This window comes from Cervus elaphus, chromosome 14 (genome assembly GCF_910594005.1).
Source record: "Cervus elaphus chromosome 14, mCerEla1.1, whole genome shotgun sequence".
Lineage (NCBI taxonomy): Eukaryota > Metazoa > Chordata > Mammalia > Artiodactyla > Cervidae > Cervus > Cervus elaphus.
Window position 1 is genome coordinate 49,232,468 of NC_057828.1, and position 24,421 is coordinate 49,256,888.

The window sequence follows — 24,421 nt, forward strand, 5'->3', positions numbered from 1 at the left end:
ATGATCACATGATCAATTTCAAGATGATTGCTGGAGCTGACTGTGCTGTTCTGCTTGTAGCCACTCCTCAACCTGTGTACCCTGAAACTCCCCTTCGAAATCTCCTGTTCCCTTATTGACAAGGGGGAGTCTGTTTCGGGACAGGAGTCCACCTTCTCCCCGGGACTGCTGGCTTCCTCAATAAAGATGTCTTTCCTTTTACGTAACACTTATCTCTCAGTATTGGATTCTTGAATGATGAGCAGTCAAACCTCACTTCGGTAACAGGGGGACATTCTTCCAGCTATCTGCTGGCCCTGGCCTGTCCCACCCTCATTGCATGCAGCTTGTGGAGCAGAGGGGGCCTTGCTGCTTCTGTATTCCAGGTTTGGGGCAGAGGGAAGCCTGCCCTAGTCTAAGCTCTGCCCCTTGAATGGATGGACAGTGGCGGCATAAGTTGCAGACTTCAGGACCATAACATCTGATAATCTACACCCCCAAACTGCTTTTTCCAGCCCTCCTGAGAGCAACACCCCCCCTTCCAGGTGACAAACCCGTGGTTTGTCCCCAGGATCTGGCCCACTGTCCCACACCCTCACATCCAGTCTGTCAGCCAGTCCTGTCAGTCCACCTTCCAGAAATCCAGGACCCAACTAGCTGTCCATCTGTACCAAGGCCATCTCTCGCCCCAGACTGTCATCAGTTCCCAGCAATCTCCCTGCTCCCCCTCCTGCTCCCCAACTCTTTCCTCCACTCAGCAGCCAGAGAGCGAGAGGCAGCCTTTTAAAATCTAAGTCACACTGCCCCTCCTCTGCTCCCAGCTCACTCGATTGTTGCCGAGGTCCTTAGAGGGCATGCAGTGCCCAGAGGACCTTTAGGGAAAGGTGCCCTTCTGCTGCGGGCCTCTGGCCTTGCTGCTGTCCTGGGCTTGTGCCTACCTTGCACCTTCGCATCAGCCTGGATTGTATTTGCACCGCCCACTTCTCATCCTTCAAGCCTTTGCTTACAAGTCACTTTATCAACAAGGCCCCTTTAACTGGGGTCCATGGTTCCCCCCTTCTCTGCCCCTACTGGATACCCCTGACCTTGCTCTAGGTCTCCTTTTCCAGAGTGCCTATCACCCTCTGACACACATTCTAATCTTACTCTTTGCATTTTCTGTTTTTTGTTTATCCAGATAAAAAGCCAGCCCTTCAAGAGCAAGGCTTTTATTGGTTCATTGCTGTAGCCCAGGTGCCTCGAACCGTGCCTGGTATGTAGTAGGTGCTCAATAAGTACATGCTGGACAGATGCCTGGCTGAGACCCTGAACTCTGTCCAGGGCCCGCAAGGCTGGCAGGCGCCACTCACCTGTATTGCTCCAATGTTCTCCATCAGCTGGTCTGCGCTGGAAGCACCCAGGAGCACGGAGCTGACCCCCTCATTCCTCAGGCACCAGGCTGGGGGCGGGCAGCAAGACCAGAGGTGAGGAAGGCACCCCCACACAGGGCCCTCTCTGGTTCTCTCCTACCCATGATGGGGCCAGAGAGACCCAGCCTCTCAGGCATAGGACTGAGGGTGCCCCAGAAGGGCCCTGGCAAGCCAGGGGCTCAGCAACGCTGGCACCAGCTGCCCCCAGTGGAGAGATGGCCCAAGTGCTCAGGGACCCCCTCATCCCCTCCCCATGAATATGGGAGCCCATTACCCACGGCTGGCTGATGGAGGGGGTGGCCCAGGCACTCAGGGATTCTTGATATTTTTCTGGGGACCCTGGTCCTGCCCTGTGCCCCAGCCCTCTTACCGATGGCCAGCTGGGGGAGGGTGCAGCCCAGGCGCTCGGCGATGGCCTGCAGTTCCTTCAGCTTGGCCTGCTGGCGCCGGCCCTCCTCACTCAGGATCTTGTCCTTCAGCCACTGGTAGCCCTGGTTGTGGGATGTGGGGAGAGCACAGCCCATGAGTGAGGGCAGGTCACCTGGACCACTGCATGCACGGCACAAATGACGATCTGTGCTGGGGTGGCACCCCCTGGCCCTGATGCTGTAGTCCAGACCCAGGCAGGTGGAAGGATGGGGGCCACTGCATTTGAAGGCTGCTGTCTGAGGGGAAGCTGAGGTTGGGCCCATGAGCTTGGACAAGGAGGTGGACAAGCTGATCTTCCCTTCTTCTGGGAGGCTGGGCGGCCCAGGAGGTGTGCCCATAGCAAGGTCAGGGAGCCGTCTGGGAGGCTTCTGTGGTTTGGGGAGAAATGGGGGAGGCAGGCCATCCCGATCCCTAGGGCTGGGGGCTCCAGTGTTCACTCTGTCCTGGCCTGGGCAGGCCTTTCTCTGCTTGCTCCTTGTCCGCCAAACCCTTCAGTCTGGGGACCCTCTGAGTCCCCACTCTGAGGTGTATGTGTTGGGTGTTCACTTGTCCCGGGGGCACCTCTGAGGGATACTGAAGAAATTCCGCAGCCCTCCACCCAGAGGTTCAGTGATGGGCCAGAAGAGTGTAGGGGTGTCTATAGGGGAGGAGGCATCTGAAAGGGAACACGCAGCCCTGGCCCGGGTTGTGAGTGTTGAACTTGGGGCGAGGGCAGGGGAGCGGGGGAGTGAGGGCAGCTGGCAGATGTCCCACAGATGGTCAGCCTTTCTAGACATGGGGTCAGGCCAGCTGGGGGATCCAAGTTCCCACGCCTGGAACCGCTCCGCAGACAGTGGCCCAGGGAAGGTGTCCAGCCCCAAAGGCTCCATCCCTCCAAAATGCCTGTCCCTGCCTGTCCCCTCCCCCAGCCCCCGCCTCTGCTTCACCTTCAAAGAGGCTCTAGAGTAGGGCGGGATGCCACTGTCGTACTTTCCGGAAACGATGCCGCAGGCCAGAGGGGACCAGGTCATGGCGCCCACTCCTGGGAGAGGAGAGCGGGGAGAGGTCAAGCCCAGGGCCCCGAGAAGGAGCAGGGAGCAGGGAAAGGGGCGTGGCAGAAGAGAGCGGGGATGGCTGGGCAGGACGAGGCCGAGCAGCAGGGCGTGAGAGGGGCGGGGCCGGGGCGGAAGGGGGAGGGGCTGGGGAGGTATGGGGGAAGACTGGGGATAAGATTGGAGCAGGGCTGGGGAGGGGCGGGGCGATGGAGAGGAGAGGGGCGGGGCGAGGGCGGGGCGAGGGCGGGGAACCCACCTATCTTGTGGAAGAGCTCCGGCAGCTGCACCTCTACCTTCTCCCGCTGGAACATGTGGTACTCCGCCTGCTCGCAGATGGGCGGGATCAGGTTGAACTGCCGGGCCACGGAGTAGGCCTCCTGTGGAAGCAAAGAGGGGCACAGATGGAGGCGGGCCAGCCGATCTGGGGGCCCTCTTGAGTAGCAGGGAGAAGACATAAAGGCATCTCCAGGAAACTGGCTAGCCCACCTGCCCCCTGCCCGCTCCTCTCAGCTTCCCTGGAAGACTGTTAGGCTCCCCCTCCATGTACTGAGAACACCGGGTGGGCTATTGAACCCCAAGGACGAAGGGATTTGGGGGAAAAGCAGGACTCTGTAGTGAGGCTTAGGTTCTGGCACTTACTGGCGGTTGGCCTTGGGCAAGGGGCTCACCCCTCTGTGACTCAGCTTCCCCATCTGTCATGTGTTGCCCGCTCTCAGGACAGAGCCTGCTTGTTACTGATTTTATCATTATTGTCAGTCTAGGGCTGGGACCCAGAATGACAGCAGGGGCAAGAAATGCTAGGTCAGGACGGGAGAGTGGCCGGCATCAGCCCAGTTCTGGGACTCTGAGGCCAAGGCCTCCACTCTGCAGACTGAATGGGCATGAGCTTCTGGGGAAGCCCATCTGCCAGTCTGAGAGGCCCTTTCCCGTTTAGCTTGAGACTCAGCTTTCACATCTGTAAAGTGGGTATGAGATCCTGACACCTCAGTGAGTTCTGCACTGTGTCCAGGCAGCTTCAGAAAAATGCCAAATGATACGAAAGTCACAGATGCCGAAGGCTGATTGATACCATAGGATTCTTGAGTTGTATTCAACTTGAAGATCCTGATTAATTTTTTTTTTTTTTAGATGAACCAGAAATCTGGGACTCACTAGGGGAGAAACTCCCCTCTGAGGCATGCCAAGATGTGGGAAATTCCGGGAGGTGGGGCATGGGAAGGGCTGGGATGGGGAGGAGGCCTGGAGCTGAGGGTGAGGGAGTCAGCCTGAGAGCTAGTCTGAGAAGATGCAGTCCCCAGGCCTCTGCCCTCCCCCCACCAACCAGCTGTCTGCCTCTGGGGAGCTGCTCTGCCAACCATTCTGGCATACCCCAGGAATATTATAAAATGTCTTTTACCCTCAGCTTCTGATGGCTCCCATGGAGGGAAATTACAAGGAAGGGGATGCCTTCCTGAAAGTGCGGGTGAGGGAGAAACATCATGGATTATGAGATGGAAGCTCAGGCTCTGAGCTGCACGGCCTGGGGCACCCATCATTTGGCGTGAGCTTGGGCATGTTACTTAACCTCTCTGTGCCTCAGTGGCCACATGTGAGAAACGGTGACAGCAGCACTTACCTCACAGGCTGTAGGATGAAATGGGAGTTAGTCCGCACGAAGCCCTCAAATCTAACGGCACCTGGAACACTGCGGGAGCTCAGCCTAGTGGCTGGCACTGTCAGCACTGCTGGGTGCTGGCTGAGCTCCAGGACCCCTGCTAAAAGCTTCACCTCTGATCTCTCAGATAATCCTCACACAGCCTCATGACAGTAGGTCATCCTAGCAGTCCTGTTCTACAGGTGGGGAAACCGAGGCTCAGAGAGCTGAAGCCATCGGTCCGGGGCCACACAGTGCTGGGATTTAAGCCCAGAGCCCCATCTGCAAAGTCTGCAGACATCAGTGCCACAAGTCACCATACTGACCCTCCTCTTGGTACCCAGTAGTCTCTGCGTTAGGGACCAACGGCACCAAACCTGCCAGAGCCGCAGGGTCGTCACCCACGGAGCGGGGCCGGGAGCCCAGCCCGTGGATGCACACACACTGAGAGGTCACATTACCATGATCTCCATGGAGCTCCAGCGCGATGTGCCCCAGTACATGGCCATCCCCTGGTTAATGACGTGAGTCATGGCGCGCACTGTCTCTGTCAGGAGAGAAGGGGAAACTGCAGGTTGGGGGGATGACTGAGGGCACAGGGCCCCATCTGGGGATATTCTGCAAAAAAAAAAAAAAAAAAAAGGCCAGGAGCAGGGAGAGGATGCTGCCAGGACAGCTTGTAAGCAGTGTGCTTCCTGGCTCCAGAGGCGTGGGTGGCCGGGGTTTTCTGGGATGACAGAAAAAAGTGAGCTGCTGTCCAAGAAGCTGATCTTGAAAACAGTGTCCCCAGATAGTTACAGGCCTTATGGAATGTTTGAAAATATGGGTTATGGATGGATTGAGATGTTTCTATGGCAGCTTAGAGGGATGAAGGAAAGGTGAGGTCAAAGAATGTGACTCTGGACTCTAGAATGGGGGGCATTCTCTAGTTTGGGCAAGATTTGGGGACTCTTGTTGCTCAGGAAGAACCAGATAAACAAATTAAGGTTATGATCAGATTGACAGGCGGCAACAGGAAATAAACTCAATTTTTGCCCTTCTCTAGTATTCTGAAAGCGTTAGTTGCTCAGTCATGTCCAACTCTTTGCAACTCTATTCACTGTAGACTGCCAAGCTCCTCTGTCCACGGGATTCTCCAGGCAAGAATACTGGAGTGTGTTGCCATTCCCTTCTCCAGGGGATCTTCCTGGCTCAGGGATCGAAGCTGGGTCTCCTGCATTGCAGGCAGATTCTTTACTGTCTGAGCCACCTACTGGGGCTACTCCAGACTGTCACTGGGATCTGGAGAACTGAATGTAGAGGTAATAACAGTGTCTGTCCCAACAAAGGGCAGGGTAGGGGCCCTGGCTGGTCCCAGAGGGTGGGGCGGTAGGGCGGAGTTCCCCTCATGTCCAAGAGAGCCAGCAGGAAACATGGAAAGCCCCCTGTGGACTATGCCCCGGCTTCTCAAACCAGTCACTATCCAGCAAGGGACCCTCTCCCTATCTCCACTGTGACATATTTTTCTTCAGTTCAAAAGAAGTTTTTCTGAGAAATAAAAATCTGCCAGAGTCGCCCCTAGGCTGCTTCAGCCCCAGGGGGATGCTATGGTCTTTACAACTGAACTTGGCCTCAAATTTTAAAATTTCAGATGTCTCTCTCTCAGCTTTGCTAAGGGTAGCAGGCTACCCATCAGGCTTTTCTCAGATCCCACACATAGTGCTTGCATGTAAGACTGCCCAGGGTAGTCCCAGAATTTCAGCTGAAGAATGAGTGTTTCCCAAAATGGACACTGCTCCTTGAAAATCCCACCTCTCCTGAAGTGGCCACAGATGTCGGGAAGCTGAGGTCCCTGAAGATAGCATGGGTGGAAGGAAGGAAGAAAGGAGGATGCAGGTCCTTTCTGAGGGCTCCACCTTGGAAGGCCCCAGTCCCACGGGGACAGTCTCTGGCAGAGTGGTACCTCTCTTTTGGGGTGTCTCTTCCACCCATTCTCGGTCCCTGAGTGCCCCTTTGCCAAGGTCCCCTTTTTCAGGAGAAAACTAATGTAGCTGGGACTTCTGGGGTGGTGGTCTCGGTGGCCTCGCCCAGGACCCCTGAAAAATTATACCTCAGCTTCCAGGTCTGTATGCCAAGTCCTGCCCTCTCTTTCCTTCCAAGGTTGGGGCCTGGTTCCTCTCCACCCATCCCAGAGAGGAAGTCTGGCAGGGAAGCCCCCTGCCCATGGGCTATGAGCAGGCCACCACTTTAATGGCCAACACTATTTGACATGAAGAGCAGCACTTGGTTGCAAGGTTGAGGGTTCCAGGAAGGCACCTGCCCACATTCGAGCCCTGCGCCCAGGCTGCCAGCCCGGCCGTCCTTGTCGGGTTCTTTAGAAACAGCCTTGGGGGGACTTGTGACCATGCAGCGTGATCACCCGAGTCTTCAGCCAAGGCTCAGGCCCACATGCTGGAGTTGGGGAAGCAGACAACACCCCGTTCACCAGCCTGGCTTCCTCGAGCACAGCTATCTCCCTTCCATGCAGAGAGGAGGGTCCAGCGGGAGACTGGGGGCCAGGGTGGTGTGCAAGCCTGCGGCTGGCCTGGGAGGGAAGGGGTCCTGGGCAAATGCTGCTGGCTACCTCGAGGGTCCATGGCCTTGGCAGGCTGGGCATGGAGCCCGTGCACAGGAGCATGGCCCTTGTGCTTCTGCCTAAGCTGGGTGTCATGACACCAGAAACGGACAATTAGGGATGACTGTCTACCTCAATATTTAATGCTGTTGAATAGAAGCAGGAGGACCAAATCCTTCCAGCTGCTGCCAAAACCCAAGGCATCTCCTGCTGTGTCACAAATAATACATGGGAGGGGTTGGGTGGCAGTGCCAGCTGGCAGGCGGGAGCCCTTCCATTGTGGGATGCAGCCCAGCTTCCAGGGAGACCAAAGTCTGCCCTTGGTGTGGGGGCGCCCAGGGTCCTTTAGTTTAGGGCAGGGCAGAGACCACTGCCTGGCCAGAGGCTGCCCCGGGTGTCAGAGTTTCCCCAGCTCATGTAGGTATTCTTCAGGAGAAAAATGATTGTATTTCAATGGTGAGCTCTGACCGCATTGCATGGGGTGAGAGTAACAGGTGGCCCAGCCTGCCCAGGGTGGAGGTGGAGCAGCTGGTGCCTGGTCCTTTTGTTTTTGATTGAGGTGGGGGCTTAGCAAATTGGACTATGGAGAAGATACAATCTGCCGGGGGCCAATGTTCTGGGGTCCCCAGTGTGTTCACTCCTCTGGAAACCTGGTCTCCCCAGCCCTCTCCCAGACCATCCGGGGTCAAGGTGTCAGGCACTGATCACAGCATCCCCAAATCAAGAGGAAGCCCCCTTGGATCATGGATCATGGTGATGCAAGGCGGGGCAAGGAGGGGGGCGTGCATGCATGGGAGGGAGGATGGGAGGAAAGAGGTGACAGCATAGATGGGGATGGGAGGGGGGGTGGCGGGGGTCCGCTCTGCTTTGCTTTTCTTCACTTGCAAGATGTTCCCATAAGGCACTTATTTCTCCTTTGTGCATTTTATGGAGAAGTTTTGTCATGGGGGCGGGAAGAGAGTTGTGTAAATAAAAACACTGTCTCATAAAATGCAACTCAGACACAGAGGTCAGTGGTCGGGCCGAGGGTACTGTGTACCTTCTATGATGAAAGTCCTTGACTTGGAGGAACTAAATGGATCCCCTGGTGATAAAAGAAAGATCGAAAGAAACCAGAGTTCACAGCTGTGGGAATGCTGAGGGGTGCAGTCTGACAAAGGGCATGGGGACGCCGGCTCAAATCACTTTTTGTAGACTACTGGTTTGGATAACAGACACACACACACACACACACATATACACATGCATGGGTGCATGTATATATACAAACAAATGAAGAAAAAGTAACTTGAATGTAACTGAATTTTCCAAGACCCTGAAGCAGCGAAGCACAGATGAGAAGATGCCCAAAGCAGAGAGTTGGAGGAGATAGGAGGGACTGAGACTATAGGAGTCAAAGAATAAATAAGCGCCCAAGAAACCAAAACTGCTTTTCAAAGCACTGCACGTTTCTTTTCCTCCTCTAAGTAATAGTTTATTTCCCAGAGCAAAAGACCCCTAAAGCCTCCCAATAGAATGTGGATGGTGACTGAAAGAATTGAAAAGAATGCAGCAAGGAGTCATGGGATCATGACTTTAGCTAACACAGCATGCGTTCAAGCCCAGGATGGGGCGGGAACCTGGAGCAAGGGTGGGACTCAGTCTGGAGGTGCCGGGGGCACCTGGGGGAATGATCAGAGGCTGAGTTCCCCACACTGGGTGGGCCCCACCTCCCACCCCACCAGGCTTGGGTGCCCAGCGGGCCCTGGGATGGTGTCATCAGAGCCTCAGGTTCAGAACCTTCTGCCCTTTTTGGAACCACAATGTCCGGCCAGGTGCTTCCAAGGAGAACGTACCTTCCATGGGCGTGTTGGGGTCTGGGCGGTTGGCAAATACCACATCCACATATTCCAACTGTAGCCGCTCCAGGGAAGCTTTCAGACCTGGGTCAGGGAGGAGTCGGGGGTGGGAGGGGTTGCGTTACAATCTTCACAGACATTCCTGGGCCCTCACCCCGTGAGCAAGAGATGAAAGGGACAAGGCACCTGGCCCTGGGTGCTGTGGACGGTGGGGCGCATGTGTGGGCACAGGCCATTGAGATTGCGAACAGCCACGAGAGAAGAGGTGGCACACCCCAAAGTCCTGTGACCAAATGGAGGGGACCCCTCCTAAAGCGGCCCGGGAGGGAACTGGGAGGAGCTAGGCCACCCGACACGGAGTGGATCGTCCACGGCATGGAAGGCCAATGGGGCCCAATGAGCAGTTGGCAGCAGCTCAGAACGGAGCTGCAGGGCTGGGGGCCAGGGCAGGGCAGGGCAGGGCAGGCAGCGAGGCCTCCTAATCATTTTATTTTTAATGGAGTGACTGTATTACTTCGACAAAATGAACATGGGAAAAAAGGTACTGAGACAATAACAACTGGGATATGCAAGGCATTCCAGCCCACTCCCCACCCCCGTGTGGGACTCCCGTGTGCTGGGCCCCAGGCTGAGTCCGACACACAGGACCCTGCTGGGGTCCTTCCCGATTCCTGTGGCCCCAGAGGTGGGCATTATTCCCCTGCCCTTTAACAGATGCTGCCACAGAGGCCTGGGGAAATGATGTCCCTTGCTCAAGGTCACCCAGTGGGCACAGGGCCCAGTCTGGGTTGAAACCCAGGCCTGTCTGTGTCTTCCCAGGGTCACGTGAGCCCCACCTGCTCATACCCCTGCCCCTCTCTCCTGACGCAGAGGGACCACCCACTGTGAGCCCGGGTGGACCAGGGATTGGGCCGTCCCTAGAGCTCCAGGCCTGTAGCATGGATGGGGCCGGGGCACAGTGGTTTCTTTACTTTTGCATCCACAGGAGGATGGCGAGGGTTTAGGGGCATCCTAAGGCCCACCCCCTCCTCACCTTCTATTATGTGCTTCCTGGAAAGGCCCCTCTCCGTCTCAGCTCTGAAAAACAGGCGACAGTGTGTGTGATGTTTCAAGTGGTTTTTGGGGAAAATGTTTATGACGCAATGTTAGGTGAAAAAAGTAGGTCAGTGCGTGCCACTTGTAGTCTGATTCCACTTTGGGGATAAAACCACGAGGCTATGAGGATTTGCTCATGTGGAGAAGATGTGGCAGTGCCGGGCTGCCCTCTACCCAGGCCGCCCTGGGCGTGGTGGGGCTCAGTGTGGGGTGGGGGTGTCTTCTTTTCAATTTGCCCTCTCTCTGACTTGGATTTTTCAAAACTTAAAATGAATCATATTTCTAATTCCTATGAAGCCCATTTTTGTCCAGCCCCAGAGAAACTATGGGGCCAGATTCCCAGAAGATAGCAAGGGTGGTCTGTGGCTCAGGGTAAGTGGAGTGAACAGGACAGTTCAGGAATTTTCTGCTTTTTCCAGAAGTTTTTAAAATGTTACCTTTGTAATCAGAAACAAAACCACAAAAGTAAAAATAAAAGGGAAGCAAGGATTGAGCACAAGGCAACTCAGCCAAAGCTGCTTTTCTGGAACTTGGGGCCCCTCAACAAGGACGGCGCAAGTCAGAGAAGATGGCCACATGCACACCAGCCCGTCCCCTGCTTCCCACCCCAGGAGATGGGAAAGCGTGCTGCCCAGGCGCTGAGGCTGGCGTGTCCAGGACAGACCCCGGGCAGCCTCCGTTCCTCCAGGATGACTGCCCGTTACCCACCCCCAGGGGTCTCTGTAGACATGGCCCCCCGCCAGGCGGTCGCCTGTGGCTGCACCTACTTTCCTCCCCAGAAGATCTTGGTGGTGATGACGAGGCTGGATCGTCTGTGGGACAAGAGAAGGAGGGCTGTTACTGGGTGTGACTCCTTGGGGTCGTTCCTCCCTGACCCTCCCCACTGTCTTCAGCCCTAACCCAGGAGTCCTAAACCCTTTCACCCTGGAGCACAGGGTGTGAAACAGGGTGCTTTTCTATCACTCAATGTTTGGGGTGTTCCCAGCCCAGGGGCCTGGATCGAGCCAGGAGAAAACCTACAGACGTAATTAACTATGTGGATGCAACTAACTAACTGTGGAACTAGGGTTGGACAGTGAAGGGCTGGGTGGAGATGGAGTCTAGTGTGACTGGAGCCTGGAGCCTAGAGGAGGGGGCACATTTAGGAGGGGGGGACATGGTCCAGGGAACAGAAGGCTGCTCCTCTGTGGGGACTTGGAGGAGGTCAAGTGTCAGGGCTGGCCGGAGGTTGGAGGGTTCTGGTGAGGATGGAGTGAAATAAGGGACTACCCAGTATGGCTCTTTTCTACTGGCTGAGGCAGCATTTCAGAAAAGCTGTGTGGGACAGCCTTGGGGAGCATCCTGGGTGCCACCAGGTTGGGGGAGAGGTTGGGGTGGGGCTGACCCGAGAGATAGGCAGGTGATGCTCCTGGAAGCTCAGATTTGGGTGGCTGAAAGCCTGGGGGAAAGGAATGGATTCAGGTCTCCCGCTGCAAATTCACAAGAGGCAATGCTGACATCTCTGACTTTGTCTTGGAGGGACAGGTGGGTGGGGTGATGATGGCTCCTCCTGTCCACATTTGAGCTTGACCATTCCCAAGGGATGGGGTGGGGGCAATGCCCCTGTGGTTGTGCTTTCTTCCCATGAGGGTGGGGGGAGGTGTCAGTTTACTGCTCAGGAAACAGCTCCTCAAAGCCAGGGGCTCTGATCCTGGTAGCGGCCAGGATCACCTTCGGGCAGGTGGGATGACCTGGTAGGCATCTCCTTGTGTGTTCACCTAGGACACAATTGGGACTCACTCATACCTGCAGTTTCTTTTACTTACAGAGTGAGCAGGGGTTTATCTGGGGATCAGTTAGAGCCATGAAGAAACAACTTGGGTTGGGTCAAGAGGAGGGTGTCAGTTATCCAGGCCCCAGGGGCTGGTGGAGACTCTGAGTGTGTGCACCAGAGGAGGGCGTGGGGGACACCTGAGTGTGTGTACCAGGGGAGGGCGTGTGGGACACTTGAGTGTGTGCACCAGGGGAGGCGGTGGGGGACACCTGAGTGTGTGTACCAGGGGAGGGAGCTGGGGGAGAGGGAGATTCTGAGTGTGTGCACCAGGGGAGGGGGTGGGGGGGTTTGGTGGAGGTGGGGGAGGCCCAGCCTTCTAACTGCTTCTGACTTTGCTGAAAATGAAGACACACAGGCCACAAGTGGCCCCAAAGTGCAGTCAAGTGCTCAGCCTGGCCTGACCCCAGGCGGGCGGGAAACTTTGTGTCAAGCCAGATGGAGATTCCTGACCCTCGGGCTCAGGCCCTGGCTCCCTGGTGGTGGCCACCCATACTGTGAACGCTGGCTCCCCTTGCAGGAAACACAGGGACTGCCTCTATTCTGGGACATTCTCCCCCTCCCAGCAAGAACAATTCTGGGACCACCAGGTCTTAGTAAGCCAGGCTGGCTGCACAGGGCCGTGAGGCCAACCGTGGGCACTCTGCCGGCAAACAGGAAGGAACAGCCACGGGATCCAAGCCTGCCCACCCCTCCCGGGGCCCCAGAGCAGGCCTCTTCCTTCCCAGCAGCCTTCTCCAACTTTCTCCCTGTGCCTGTGTGCATGCATGTGCCCTGGAGCTGAAGCACGTGAGCAGAGGAACTAATTACCTCCATCCCTTCTTCTTGATGATGTTTCCCAACACCACTTCAGCTCTGCAGAAAAGACCGAGACGTGGGGAATTCATTACTGGGTAACAGAAACCTCAAGCCGCACCCCACCTTGCTCATCAGCCACAGGGGCCCCTGGTGAAAACACCACCCGGCCCAGGGCTGCTAAGGTCTGCCTTGACTCGGGCCGCTCATTCCAGAGTGAGAAGAGCACCTGGGAGCAGCGAGGGTTGCTCCCCGTGGAGGTGGCCACGGCCATGTGCCACTGTCCCAGCACAGTGGCTCCAGCTCCCACAGAGAAGGGAGGAGCGACGTCCTGCTTGGAAAGACCAGCAGCAGCCGCTTCCCTGGCCCCTTGGAAATTCACTGGGGAAAATGCTTGGCAATGTTACATGGGCAAAGTTTACAGACAAGTGTGTGTTTCTTTTTTAAAAAAAACAGATTATTCACCAAGCACATTCTCTGTTTGCAGAGATAATCAACAAGAACTCAGGGCTGAATTTCCAGCGGAAATTGTGTTCGTGTTTACGTGTGTGTCCATGAGTGTGTGTGTGTGTCCACGAGTGTGATTGTGTGCATCCACAAGTGTGTGTGTGTGTGTCCACGAGTGTGAGTGTGTCGAGTGTTGGTGTGTGTCCATGAGTGTGGGAGTGTGCACCCATGAGTGTGTGCACTGAGTGTGGGTGTGTGTGTCCCTCTTGTTTCATGCTTTTTTAACAATAGAGAGAAGGATGCCATGCTGACTGCTGTCTGTTCTGCTTGGTGTCACTCTGGGCCCTGCACCAAACTCGTGTCAGCCAGGGTCATGCGCTGACCGTTCCAGCCGTGTTTGGCACTGCAGCACTGGATTAACTTTGAAGAACTTTCTGCTCGTGGCAAAATGTTTCTGAGCAAAAAACAACAGACGGAGAATGATCCATACCCAGTGCTCCATTCCAATTATAACAGCGCCTGAGTCATCCACTCAGAAATCATGGGCTCTAATTTGCAAGCTGTTTAGCATCCATTCTGAAGGCTCTTCATTTATGGTCAAGATGCACAGAAAGTCACTCAGCCCCGAGCCTCTTTCCTTTCATTCCTGGGTCTCTCCTTGGTGGGACAAAAGATTAGGAAAGAAGGAAGGAGATGGGGAGCAGGCAGCAGTCCTGGGGCCATAGGAGCTGTAGGCAGTGACAACTGAAGCCTGTTGCTTTCAGCTTTGAATTCTGCTGGCCGTGAATTTGGTAAGGCTGGCCTCTGTCCAGCGGGGGTGCAGAAATCCTGCAGCTCTCTGGGAAGTGCCCAGAGCATGAGAAGCAGGGGGACTCAGTAAGATGGGTGCTTGGCATTCTGGTTAGAAGAGGGACTCAGTGTGCTGGCCTGCAATGCCACCCTGGATGTCCAGTTAGGCTGAGGGGAGTGAAAGCAATGCCTTGAGGAGTGTGGCTGCCATGAAAGGGGGTGTGCGGGACTTGGACACAGTGCCATCTGGAGTTGGGGGAGACTGTGGGGAGCTGCCACTCACACGCTCTTGTGGGCAGCAAAGCCAAGGCAGGCGCAGGGCCAGGGAACAGGCCGGGGTGCTTGGGATGGGGGCTGCCTCTGGGCTTGGCATCTGCACCTGGCTTTTCCAACTCTGACCCTTCGGCTTGGCTCATCCGTCTGGAGAGCGTTTCACTCTGATCGAAAGTGGTTGCCAGTGCAGAGGGATTGGGGGGTGGTGGCAACAGGGGACAGAGGCCACTGAAGGGGACTGGAGGAGACTCAGGAAGGGGGTCCCAGCAGAGGCCCTTGGGGATGTGAGACCCTCGGCCCCTGGGCCAGGACTTGAGCAAAGGCGGAGCTGGGGTCCTGATTCTTGGTCCTCTGGACTCTATCCTGGGCTGCAGGTAATAACCCGGAGCCCGAGAGGCAGGTGCTGGCCCCGAGGCCATGGCACAGGGCGGGCCAGGCTGAGTGGCTCAGCTGATGGGAACTTGGCTCGCACTAGGCAGCAGGGGGCCAGAGGGAGGACGGAGAGCGAGCCAACAAATGATTTCACAAACAAAAGCTGACTTTTGGAAACCCAATGCAGGAGAGTGGATGATTTGATTACAGTCAGTCTTTAAAACTGAAGCCAGCGGCCTTGGCTGAAGAGCACTTTTACATAATTGAGTGGGAAAGTTCATTGCCAAGATGGGAAGTGCTTCCTACAGTGCTGGGCTCGGCTCAGCAGACCCCGCTCTCCCCAGCTCCTGAGGGGCCCCGCGTTCCCTGCAGCCCTAATTGCATCATTAAGATGTGAGAGTGCCAGGCATGCGGGGCTGGCTGCAGGTCGCGGGCACGGCAGGAGAGCTGGGACTACAGCTTAATCATGCTCTTGCCCAGCGTGGCATCTTGGGCACCAGAGGGGCTGTGGTCAGCCGCTTGAACACACGTGAGTTTGGCAAGTCACCGAGTGCTCTGTGATTCTAACCCCATGAAAACAACACCTCCTCCAGCCACTTAGAGTTTGGAAGAGCACGTGGGATGTGGGAGGTGCAAACTGTCTTGGGAACGAATGACAGCCTGGGAGCAACAGAAGCTCCGGCTTTCCCCCAGGAAGCCATGGTTGGCCTGCACCGCTTTTTCCCATGAGAAAAGGAACATACTTGCCCGCCGCGTAGACTTCTGCGGTATCGAAGAGGTTGATGCCATTGTCGTAGGCCAAGGTCATTAGCTGCTCTGCCATCTGAAATAAGAAAATCTGGGTTACTCACAGGCAGCACTGTCTTGCCAACCCAGGCGGAGTGGGGCCCAGAGGCTCAGAGCTCAACCTCGAGGTCTGGGGAGGTCCTCTGAATGCCTAGGCCCTGTGTCCCCAAGTCCTCTCCTGCCGCAGGGTGAATGTGGAAGCAGCTCAACCACAGACCCATAGAGAAGAAAGAAGCCAGGAAGAATGAAGCAACAGCCTCTGGACTGTGAATTTAGTTTTCTTTCTTTCGGCTGCACTAGTGGGCTTCCCAGGTGGCACTGGTGGTAAAGAAACCACCTGCTAATGCAGGAGACATAAGAGGTGCAGGTTCGGTTCCTGGGTAGGGAAGGTCCCCTGGAGGAGGGCACGCCAACCCACTCCAGTATTCTTGCTTGGAGAATCCCACGGACAGAGGAGCCTGGCGGGCTACAGTCCATAGGGTTGCAAAGAGCTGGACACAACCGACGCGACTTGGCAAGCACACGGCAAGTGAGGTCTCAGTTCCCTGACCAGCAATTGAACCCGTGCTCCCTGCAGTGGAAGTGTGGAGTCTTAACTACTGGACCACCAGGGAAGTTCCATGGATTGTGAGTTTCTTGCGAGCAGCGACCCTGCCTATTGGGTCATCACAGGGCTTAGCACCTGTACTAAATTGAATCCTGTCCCCCAAATTCATGTCCACGCAGGCTCTCAGAAAGTGACCTTGTTTGCCAGTGGGGTTTTTGCATATGTGGTCAGTTCAGATGAGGTCACGCTGCATTGGGGTGAGTCCTACATCCAACATGAGTGGTGTCTTTATATGAATAGACGCAGACACACAGGGAAGAGCCCATGTGAAGATGGAGGCAGAGGTTAGGGTAAAGGGTCTACAGTCCAAGGAATGCCAAGAACAGCCAACCTCCAGGAGATCTGGAGGACAGGAATGGAATTCCTTCAGAGCCTTGGAAGCAGTGTGGCCCTGTGGACACCTTGACTTTGGACTTCTGGCCTCCAGAACTGTGAAGAAGAAATTTCCGTTGTTTTATGCCACCCAGTTTGTAGGACTTTGTTCTGACTGTCCTGGGAAACAAACAGGCCACAACAGGGGCATGATAAAACCTGGCAGGATCAGTTCAGTTCAGTTGCTCAGTTGTGTCTAATTCTTTGTGACCCCATGGACTACAGCATGCCAGGCTTACCTGTTCATCACCAACTCCCAGAGCTTGCTCAGACTCATGTCCATTGAGTCAGTGATGCCATCCAACCATCTCATCCTCTGTCGTCCCCTTCTCCTCCCGCCTTCAATCTTTCCCAGCATCAGAGTCTTTCCCAATGAGTCAGTTCTTCGCATCAGGTGGCCAAAGTATTGGAGCTTCAGCTTCAGCATCAGTCCTTCCAATGAATATTAAGGGTTGATTTCCTTTAGGACTGACTGGTCAGATCTTCTTGCAGTCCAAGGGACTCTCAAGAGTCTTCTCCAACATCACAGTTCAAAAGCATCAATTCTTCAGTGCTCAGCTTTCTTTTTGGTCCAACTCTCACATCCATACATGACCATGACTACTGGAAAAACCATTGCCCTGGTAGCTCAGCTGGTAAAGAATCCTCCTGCAATGCAGGAGACCCTGGTTTGATTCCTGGGTCAGGAAGATCCACTGGAGAAGGCGTAGGCTACCTACTCCAGTATTCTTGGATTTCCCTGGTGGCTCAGCTGGTAAAGAATCTGCCTGCTATGCAGGAGACCTGGGTTCGATCCCTGGGTTGGGAAGATCCCCTGGAGAAGGGAATAGCTATCCACTCCAGTATTCTGGCATGGAGAATCCCATGGACTGTATAAAACATGGGGTCGCAAAGAGTTGGACATGACTGAGCAACTTTTATTTGATGAGACTGACTGACCTTTGTCAGCAAAGTAATGTCTGTGCTTTTTAATATGCTGTCTAGGCTGGTCGTAGCTTTTCCTCCAAGGAGCAAGCGTCTTTTAATTTCATGGTTGCAGTCATCATCTGCAGTGATTTTGGAGCCCAAGAAAATAAATCTGTAACTGTTTCCATTGTTTCTCCATCTATTTGCCATGAAGTGATGGGACCGGATGCAAACTACAGCTAGAATGTGCCTGTGAGGTCAAATCCCTCGAATTCTTCCCAGCAACTGCAGGGGGTGAAGTGATTGTTTGCAGATGGAGAAACTGTCGTCCTCAGATAACTCTCCGGCCTTGGCCTGTGCTTCTCCAGGCGAGGAGCTGAGGAAATCTGCCTGCAATTGACAGCTCCCTCCAAGACGCAGTGGAGAACGAACTCTCTGGATCTCTGGACAGAGCAGGCATCCTTCTGAGCAGGATCATGGATCCAAACTCCTCCACTAGCCATTTCTCAAAGCTCAGCTCAGAGCATTGAGCTTCTCTCTCAGGCCAGCCCAGGGTTCGGTGAATAATACTGGGTGGGCCAAAAAGTTCATTCGAGTTTTTCCATAAGATTTTTTTTTTTAAAATTTTGTTCTTGGCCATCCTGCACAGCATATGGGATCTTAGTTCCCCGACCAGGGATCAAACCCATGCGCCTTGCATTGGAAGCATGGAGTCTTAACCACTGGACCACGGAGAAAGTCCCTGGATCCTATGGAAAAATCTGAATGAACTTTTTCGGCCAATTCATATTTAACCCTCAAAAACTGTAGGACAGAAAACCAGCCATTTGTGGCTTCTAGGAGCTTCTCATAACACCAAACGCAGAAGCCCCACTGGCCAGGAAGGTATGGAGTGGGAGGGCGTTGCCCGGTTGGTGTCAGTGGGGTGAAGGGGGCATTCAACCGCTGCCTATGGGAAGGTGGCTGGTGCAACCAAATCCCTTTATTTTTCAAGAGAAGCCAGAAATCCAGGATACTGGGGTTGTGTTCAGTCGCTAAGTCGTGTCGGACTCTTTGGCTTCCCAATCTTTCACTATCTCCTGGAGTTTGCTCAAACTCATGTGCTTTGAGTTGGTGATGCCATCCAACCATCTCATCCTCTGTCGCCCCTTCTCCTCCTTCCCTCAATCTTTCCAAACATCAGGGTCTTTTCCAGTGAGTCAGTTCTTCACATCAGGTGGCCAAAGTATTGGGCCTTCAGCTTCAGCACCAGTCCTTCCAATGAAAGTTCAGGGTTGATTTCCTTTCGGATTGATTGGTTTGAACTCTTTGCTGTCCAAGGGACTCTCAAGAGTCTTCTCTAGTACCACCATTTGAAAGCATCAATTCTTCGGCACTCAGCCTTCTTTATGGTCCAGTTTTCACATTTGTACATGACTACTGGAAAAACCATAGCTATGACAATACAGACCTTTGTCGGCAAAGTGATGTCTCTGCCTTTTAAAACTCTGTCTAGGTTTGTCATAGCTTTTGTTTCAAGGAGCAAGCGTCTTTGAATTTCATGTCTGCAGTCACCATCCACAGTGATTTTGGAACTCAAGAAAAGAAAATCTGCCACTGTTTCCATTGTTTCTCCATCTATTTGCCATGAGGTGATGAAACCAGATGCCATGATCTTAGTTTTCTGAATGTTGAGTTTTAGGCCAGCTTTTTAACTTTCCTCTTTCACCTTCGTCTAGCAGCTCTTTGGTTCCTCTTCGCTTTCTGCCACGAAGGTGGTGTCATCTGCCTATCTGAGGGTGTTGATATTGGGGAGCGGGTGTAAAATCTGATTTTCAAATATTGGCAGTGAATCCCAAAGGTTTCAGAGGCTGAGAAGGTCAAAGCTACTCCCATTAGTCAGCTGTTGTCATCGGAGTAGGAAGGCTCCTTGGTGGGGGAGTTTTCTGGATCCCTCCATGGCAGAGTGGACTGGCTACTCTCCTCCCTCCTGGGCCTCAAGTGTAACAATGTCTCCAAAATAACTGCCTCCCCTCCATGAGCCCTGCCTCCCTCCTCCTCTCCTGTTTCTCCTCCTTTCTTCCTCTCTGTCCCCTGGGCTGGGATGCTCTTGGTCATCAAGTGGTTTACTCTCTCACGTCTGCCTCACAGTCCTTCTTTCTCTGTTTTCCTGTTCTCTGTAGTCAGCTAAATAATGGCTTCCCAAAGATATCAGGTCCCAGAATCTGTGAATGTCACCTTAGGTAACATTCGTGTCACATTTACAGATGTGATTAAATTAAGGGAGATTCTCCTGAATGAGCTATGCATGCTTAGTGGCTCAGCTGTGTCTGTTGTTGTCGTGTCCAGCTCTTTGCCACCCCATGGACTGTAGACCACCAGGCTCCTCTGTCCATGGGATTCTCCAGGCAAGAATACTGGAGTGGGTTGCCATTTCCTTCCTTCTCCAGGGGATCTTCCCGACCCAGGGATTGAACTCGAGTCTCTTGCATCTCCTGCATTGGCAGGTGGATTCTTTACCACTGCGCTACCTGGGAAGTGCCTGAATGAGCTACATGGGTCCTAAATGCCACCACAGGTGACCTTATAAGAGGGAGGTTGCAGGAGATTTGACACAGACAGAAGAGAATGTGACCACAGAGGCAGAGGCTGGGGTGGTGTGGCCACAAGCCAAGGACTGCAGGCAGCCCCTGGACACTGCAAGAGTCAGGAAGGATTCTCCCCTGAAGCCTCCAGTGGGAGCGTGGCCCTGCTGACCTTAATTTCAGCCTAGTGATACCAATTTTGGATTTTGGCCTCCGAAACCATGAGAGAATAAATGTCTACTGTTCTAAACCATGAAGTTAGTGGTTAATTTCTTACAGCAGCCACAGGAAAAGAATGCATTCTTCATCGTTCATTTAACGTATTCTTATCAGGACTAAGATGTGCTTACGAGGTTTCCCTGGGGGCTCAGTAGTAAGGAATCCAACTGCCAGTGCAGGAAGCATGGCTTTGATCCCTGACAAGGGTTTGATTCCTGATCCGGGAAGGCACCGCGGAGCACCTAAGCCTGTGCTATACAGCCTGGGACTACTGAGACCACAGGCTGCAACTACTGAAGTCTGCACACTCTAGAGCCCACGCTCCACAACAAGAAGAACCACTGCAATGGGAAGCCCGCGTGCACAGCAACAAAGAGTCAGCACAGCCAAAACCAAATATATAAATAAATAAAATAAAAAACCAGATTACTCTGATTATTCAGTTTTTTTTTTTTTTTTTAAGGATATGCTTAGGATCTGTGATCTGTCCCACTCTCCAGACAGAGAGCAGCCCGAGGGCAGGGACCTGGCCCTCAGCAGGTGCTCAGACAGCATGAGCTGACAGAGGAAGGAAGAAAAATCTGAACACAATCCTAAGTACACCCAGGACAGTGCCTGAGTGACTGTGAACAGAAAGAGAATGGGGGAATCTGGGAATTTTCAGGGCTGATTTTTGCTCTGCTATGATTTTGGTGTAATTTCTGTTCCAGGTTTTTCTAAGTAAATGTTTTCCAGTGGTATTGGAGAAGACTCTTCAGAGTCCCTTGGACTGAAAGTAGATTAAACCAGTCAATCTTAAAGGAAATCAACCCTGAACATTCATTGGAAGAACTGATGCTGAAGCTGAAGCTCTGATACTTTGGCCACCTAATGCGAAGAGCTAACTCTTGGAAAAGACCGTGATGCTGGGAAAGATTGAGGGCAGGAGGAGAAGGAGGCAACAGAGGAGGAGGTGATTGGATGGCATCACTGACTCAATGGACATGAGTTTGCCCAAACTCTAGGAGATAGTGAAGGACAGGGAAGCCTGGTGTGCACAGTCCATGGGATTGTAAAGAGTCAGACATGACTTAGCGACTGAACAACAATCATATGGGTTTTCCCTGCAACACTGCAATTGTGACATACAGATGGCTGTCTCTGTTGCCTTCTGTACTGTTTCATCATGGTCCTGTCTCCGTGTTAGTCATCAAAACACGGCTTCTAAAGACTTCCTCTCTGTGGGTGAATCCGGTTTTGTGTAATGGAGCTTCTGTTTTGTGACTTTTCAGTTATTTCCAATGTCAGAGTCTCAGAGGCTGGAGGCAGAAGGAACTTTGGAAGACACGTGGGCCACCTCCCTGTCACCCCCACCAGGGGACAGCGTCCTGCCCCAGATCTGGGAGGGGCTGCCGATTCTGAGGCCAGGAGCCCAGGTGGCGTCCCCTTGAGTCGCTCTCCAGGTGTGACCGCGGGTACCTGCTCAGTCTGGAGGTTCTGCTTCTTTGGAATGGGATAACAGCACCCACCTCTCTGAGTTGATAGAGGATTGAGAGCCATAATAAATGTAAAGTTCTCAGCCACTGTTTTTATTAAGTTTTTATTGCCCAGGCTGCTTGGAACACAGGCCCGAGGGGGCATTTTCTGCCTGAGCAGCTGTGTGAGATCACAGAAAGGACACTGAACTAGAGTTTGGAAACCTGATTCTGTCCAGGGCAGCTCTGGCACTTTGCCATGAGATGTGAGGTCTGCTAACACTGAGTGCTTCCTGCATCCCTGCCTGACCCACGGAAGTCCCCTTCCCTGGGACAACAACCCACAGATATTTGCAGATGCTGCTGTGACCCCAAAGGATGGCTGACAGCAATCCTTTTCTGTAAAGAGGCTGAGGGTAAATATTTCAGGCTTTTCAGACCAGATGGTCTCTGTGGTAACTATTCCACTCTGCCCTCATAGTCTGAAAGCAGCCACAGACAATTTGAACTGATGTGGTTGCCTGCCGAAAAAACTTTGTTTACAAAAATGGCTGTGGAATCCATAGAGGCAGAGAGTGGATGAGAGGTGACCAGGGACTGGGGGTTCTGTCTTACTGGGTACCGAGTTTCTATCTGGGGTGATGAAAAATGCTGGAAATAGAACATGGTGATGGTTGCACGGCAAAGTTAATGTACTTAATACCTGTTTACTTCAAGATAACTGTATACTTCAAAAATGGTTAACATGGTACATTTTACGTTATGCTTATTTTAACCACAAGAAAAGTGATTAAAATGGCAAATTTTACGTTTCATATATTTAAGAAGAAAGGAAAAACAAAAAATTAAAAGAATACAGGCTGGGGACCAGCTTTGGCCCTGGGGCCATCACTTACTGATGTTTTCCAAGTCCAGCCAGGGAACACCCCTTTGCCACAGTAAATCCATTGGTTCCTCATTTCTGGGTCTCCCTGGCATCTGGCACAGTGTCTTGTACACAGGAAGCCACTCTAAAAACAGAACTCTGTTTCTGAATTCCACAGCATGCTGAATGCCTTCCTTTGGACATGAACTTAGTAAGGGACACAGTATTCCAGGTGGGGTCACCCAGCTGGAGTGCCCAGTGGGCCTGGGGCTGCACATGTGTTCCTCTGCAGCCCAGATGGTCTTTGCTTTGCCTCCTTGCGGCACTAATCCTGCTGGCTCAGACCAGGCAGTCAGCTAAAGAATAAAATCCAGGCATTCTTCATCTGAACTGTGGCAAGGTGGGCCCCTTAGTCTTGATGTATTGATTTTTTGGGACACTGACTGTAGGATTTAATACAAAAATTCTGCTTGCTCTTTTGTTCAATCATTTTCACCTGCCAGGGCCTTTTAGAACCCTGAATCTGTCATCTATTGTATCCACCGTCCTTCCAGCTTTGTGTCATTTGCCAACGACTTCCAATGTCTTCATACGTGTCACTATGTCCCTGATGGGGACATGGGGGAGGCAGGAGCCAGCTGTGGCTGTCATCAGATCATTAATCAATACTCTTTGGCTGCGATGGATCTGTTGCTGAAAAAGTCACCTAATTGGATGGTTACCATCCGACCACTTCTCTGTATCTTTCCAACAAGGACATCACACACAGTGTAGCTAATAATGCCATTCGGAAATGAAGCCATATCCTTGACAGAATTCTTCCACATTGAAAGGGAAGCAGGGGAATCAGACTCAATTTATTTGGGGTAAAGCACATGGACTCCAGGGCTCCAACCTTCTAAGTGCTCGGAAACAATCTGGTGGCTGAAGCGAAACAATTGCCTGCACCTTAAAAACTGCCAACTTTAGTCTGAGATAGCTCAGACCTGGAACCTCAGAGCAGGGGCGAATATCAACAGTTCTATAACAGCTATGGTCACAGAAGGAACCAGAATGCAAATGAAATGCATCTAGATGGTGACAGAAGCCAAGCTTTTCCTTTGAAAAGTAACTGAGCAACCATAGATAAATGTCTCAAATGAACTAATTTATATTTTTAAGGGCTTCCCAGGTGGCATAGTGGTAAAAAACCCACCTGCCAATGCAGGAGATGCAAGAGACACGGGTTCGATCCCTGGGTTGGGAAGATCCCCTGGAGGAGGACATGGCAACCCACTCCAGTATTCCTGCCTGGAGAATCCCATGGACAGAGAAGACTGGTGGGCTACAGTCCACGGGGTCTTAGAGAGTTGGACATGACTGGGTGCCCATTCATTTTTTAAATGCAACCTTCCCAACAGTAATCAGGGCGGACGCGAAGGCAGACAGCATCTCGTGTAGAGGTTCTGAGCTCTCTGAGCAAATACCACAGTTCTCACTTCCAAGATACTCACTTCCTGCCCAGAAGTGCATACCAGCCTGGGAATCATCATCCTCTTCAGGACAGACACTGGCCATGCTGCATCTCAGGGTGGGGAGAGCAGCCCTAGCAGGTCCATCCCATGGCAGTGTATCCCACGAACGCTGGCTCTGGGGCATGCGCAGTTAGCAGCTCAGTCAAATGTTCATCTGCTTGGTCTTCAGTTTGCAGCAAATCTGCAAATCTACATTCTAATTTTTTAAAATTTGGCTGTGTTGGGTCTTCGCTACAGCATGCAGGACCTTTGATCTTCATGGCAGCACACAAATCTTTAGTTGTGGCGTGTGGGGTCTAGTTTCCTGACCAGGGATTGAACCCAGGCCCTCTGCATTGGGAGCGGGGAGTCTTAGCCACTGGACCACCAGGGAAGTCCCACAATCTGCATGCTCTTGACAGACATTTACTGAAGTTTCAAAGCCACATGGGCATCCTCTGTAGCAGCAGCATAGATCGCATAGGGCTTGATGATTTGGAAAGTGAGCTCTCTTGGAATTCCCCTAACTGTGAGGCGGGGGTCACACAGATGAGAAACCTGAGTTTCTGGGACTTTAAAGGATCTGCTGAAGCCTCAAGGCACCCAGCTGCTAGGTGTTGGCACCACTGCCGCCTGGCTCACCCTTTCTGCTGTCCCCC

General features: G+C 53.1%; 1 protein-coding gene across 6 annotated transcripts in view; it reads right to left on the minus strand.

Annotated features, from left to right (window-relative positions):
- Positions 1-24,421, minus strand: part of KCNAB2 (potassium voltage-gated channel subfamily A regulatory beta subunit 2) — a 96,600-nt gene that overhangs the window by 3,574 nt on the left and 68,605 nt on the right. For all 6 annotated transcript variants that reach the window (XM_043923322.1, XM_043923319.1, XM_043923321.1 and 3 more), the window contains 10 exons: positions 15,240-15,319; positions 12,631-12,675; positions 10,778-10,822; positions 9,949-9,992; positions 8,913-8,999; positions 4,946-5,031; positions 3,108-3,228; positions 2,744-2,838; positions 1,759-1,879; positions 1,329-1,417 (listed from right to left, as the gene is read on the minus strand). In XM_043923322.1, the coding sequence (XP_043779257.1) occupies positions 1,329-1,417; positions 1,759-1,879; positions 2,744-2,838; positions 3,108-3,228; positions 4,946-5,031; positions 8,913-8,999; positions 9,949-9,992; positions 10,778-10,822; positions 12,631-12,675; positions 15,240-15,319 (813 nt within the window). The remainder of the gene's footprint in view (positions 1-1,328; positions 1,418-1,758; positions 1,880-2,743; positions 2,839-3,107; positions 3,229-4,945; positions 5,032-8,912; positions 9,000-9,948; positions 9,993-10,777; positions 10,823-12,630; positions 12,676-15,239; positions 15,320-24,421) is intronic.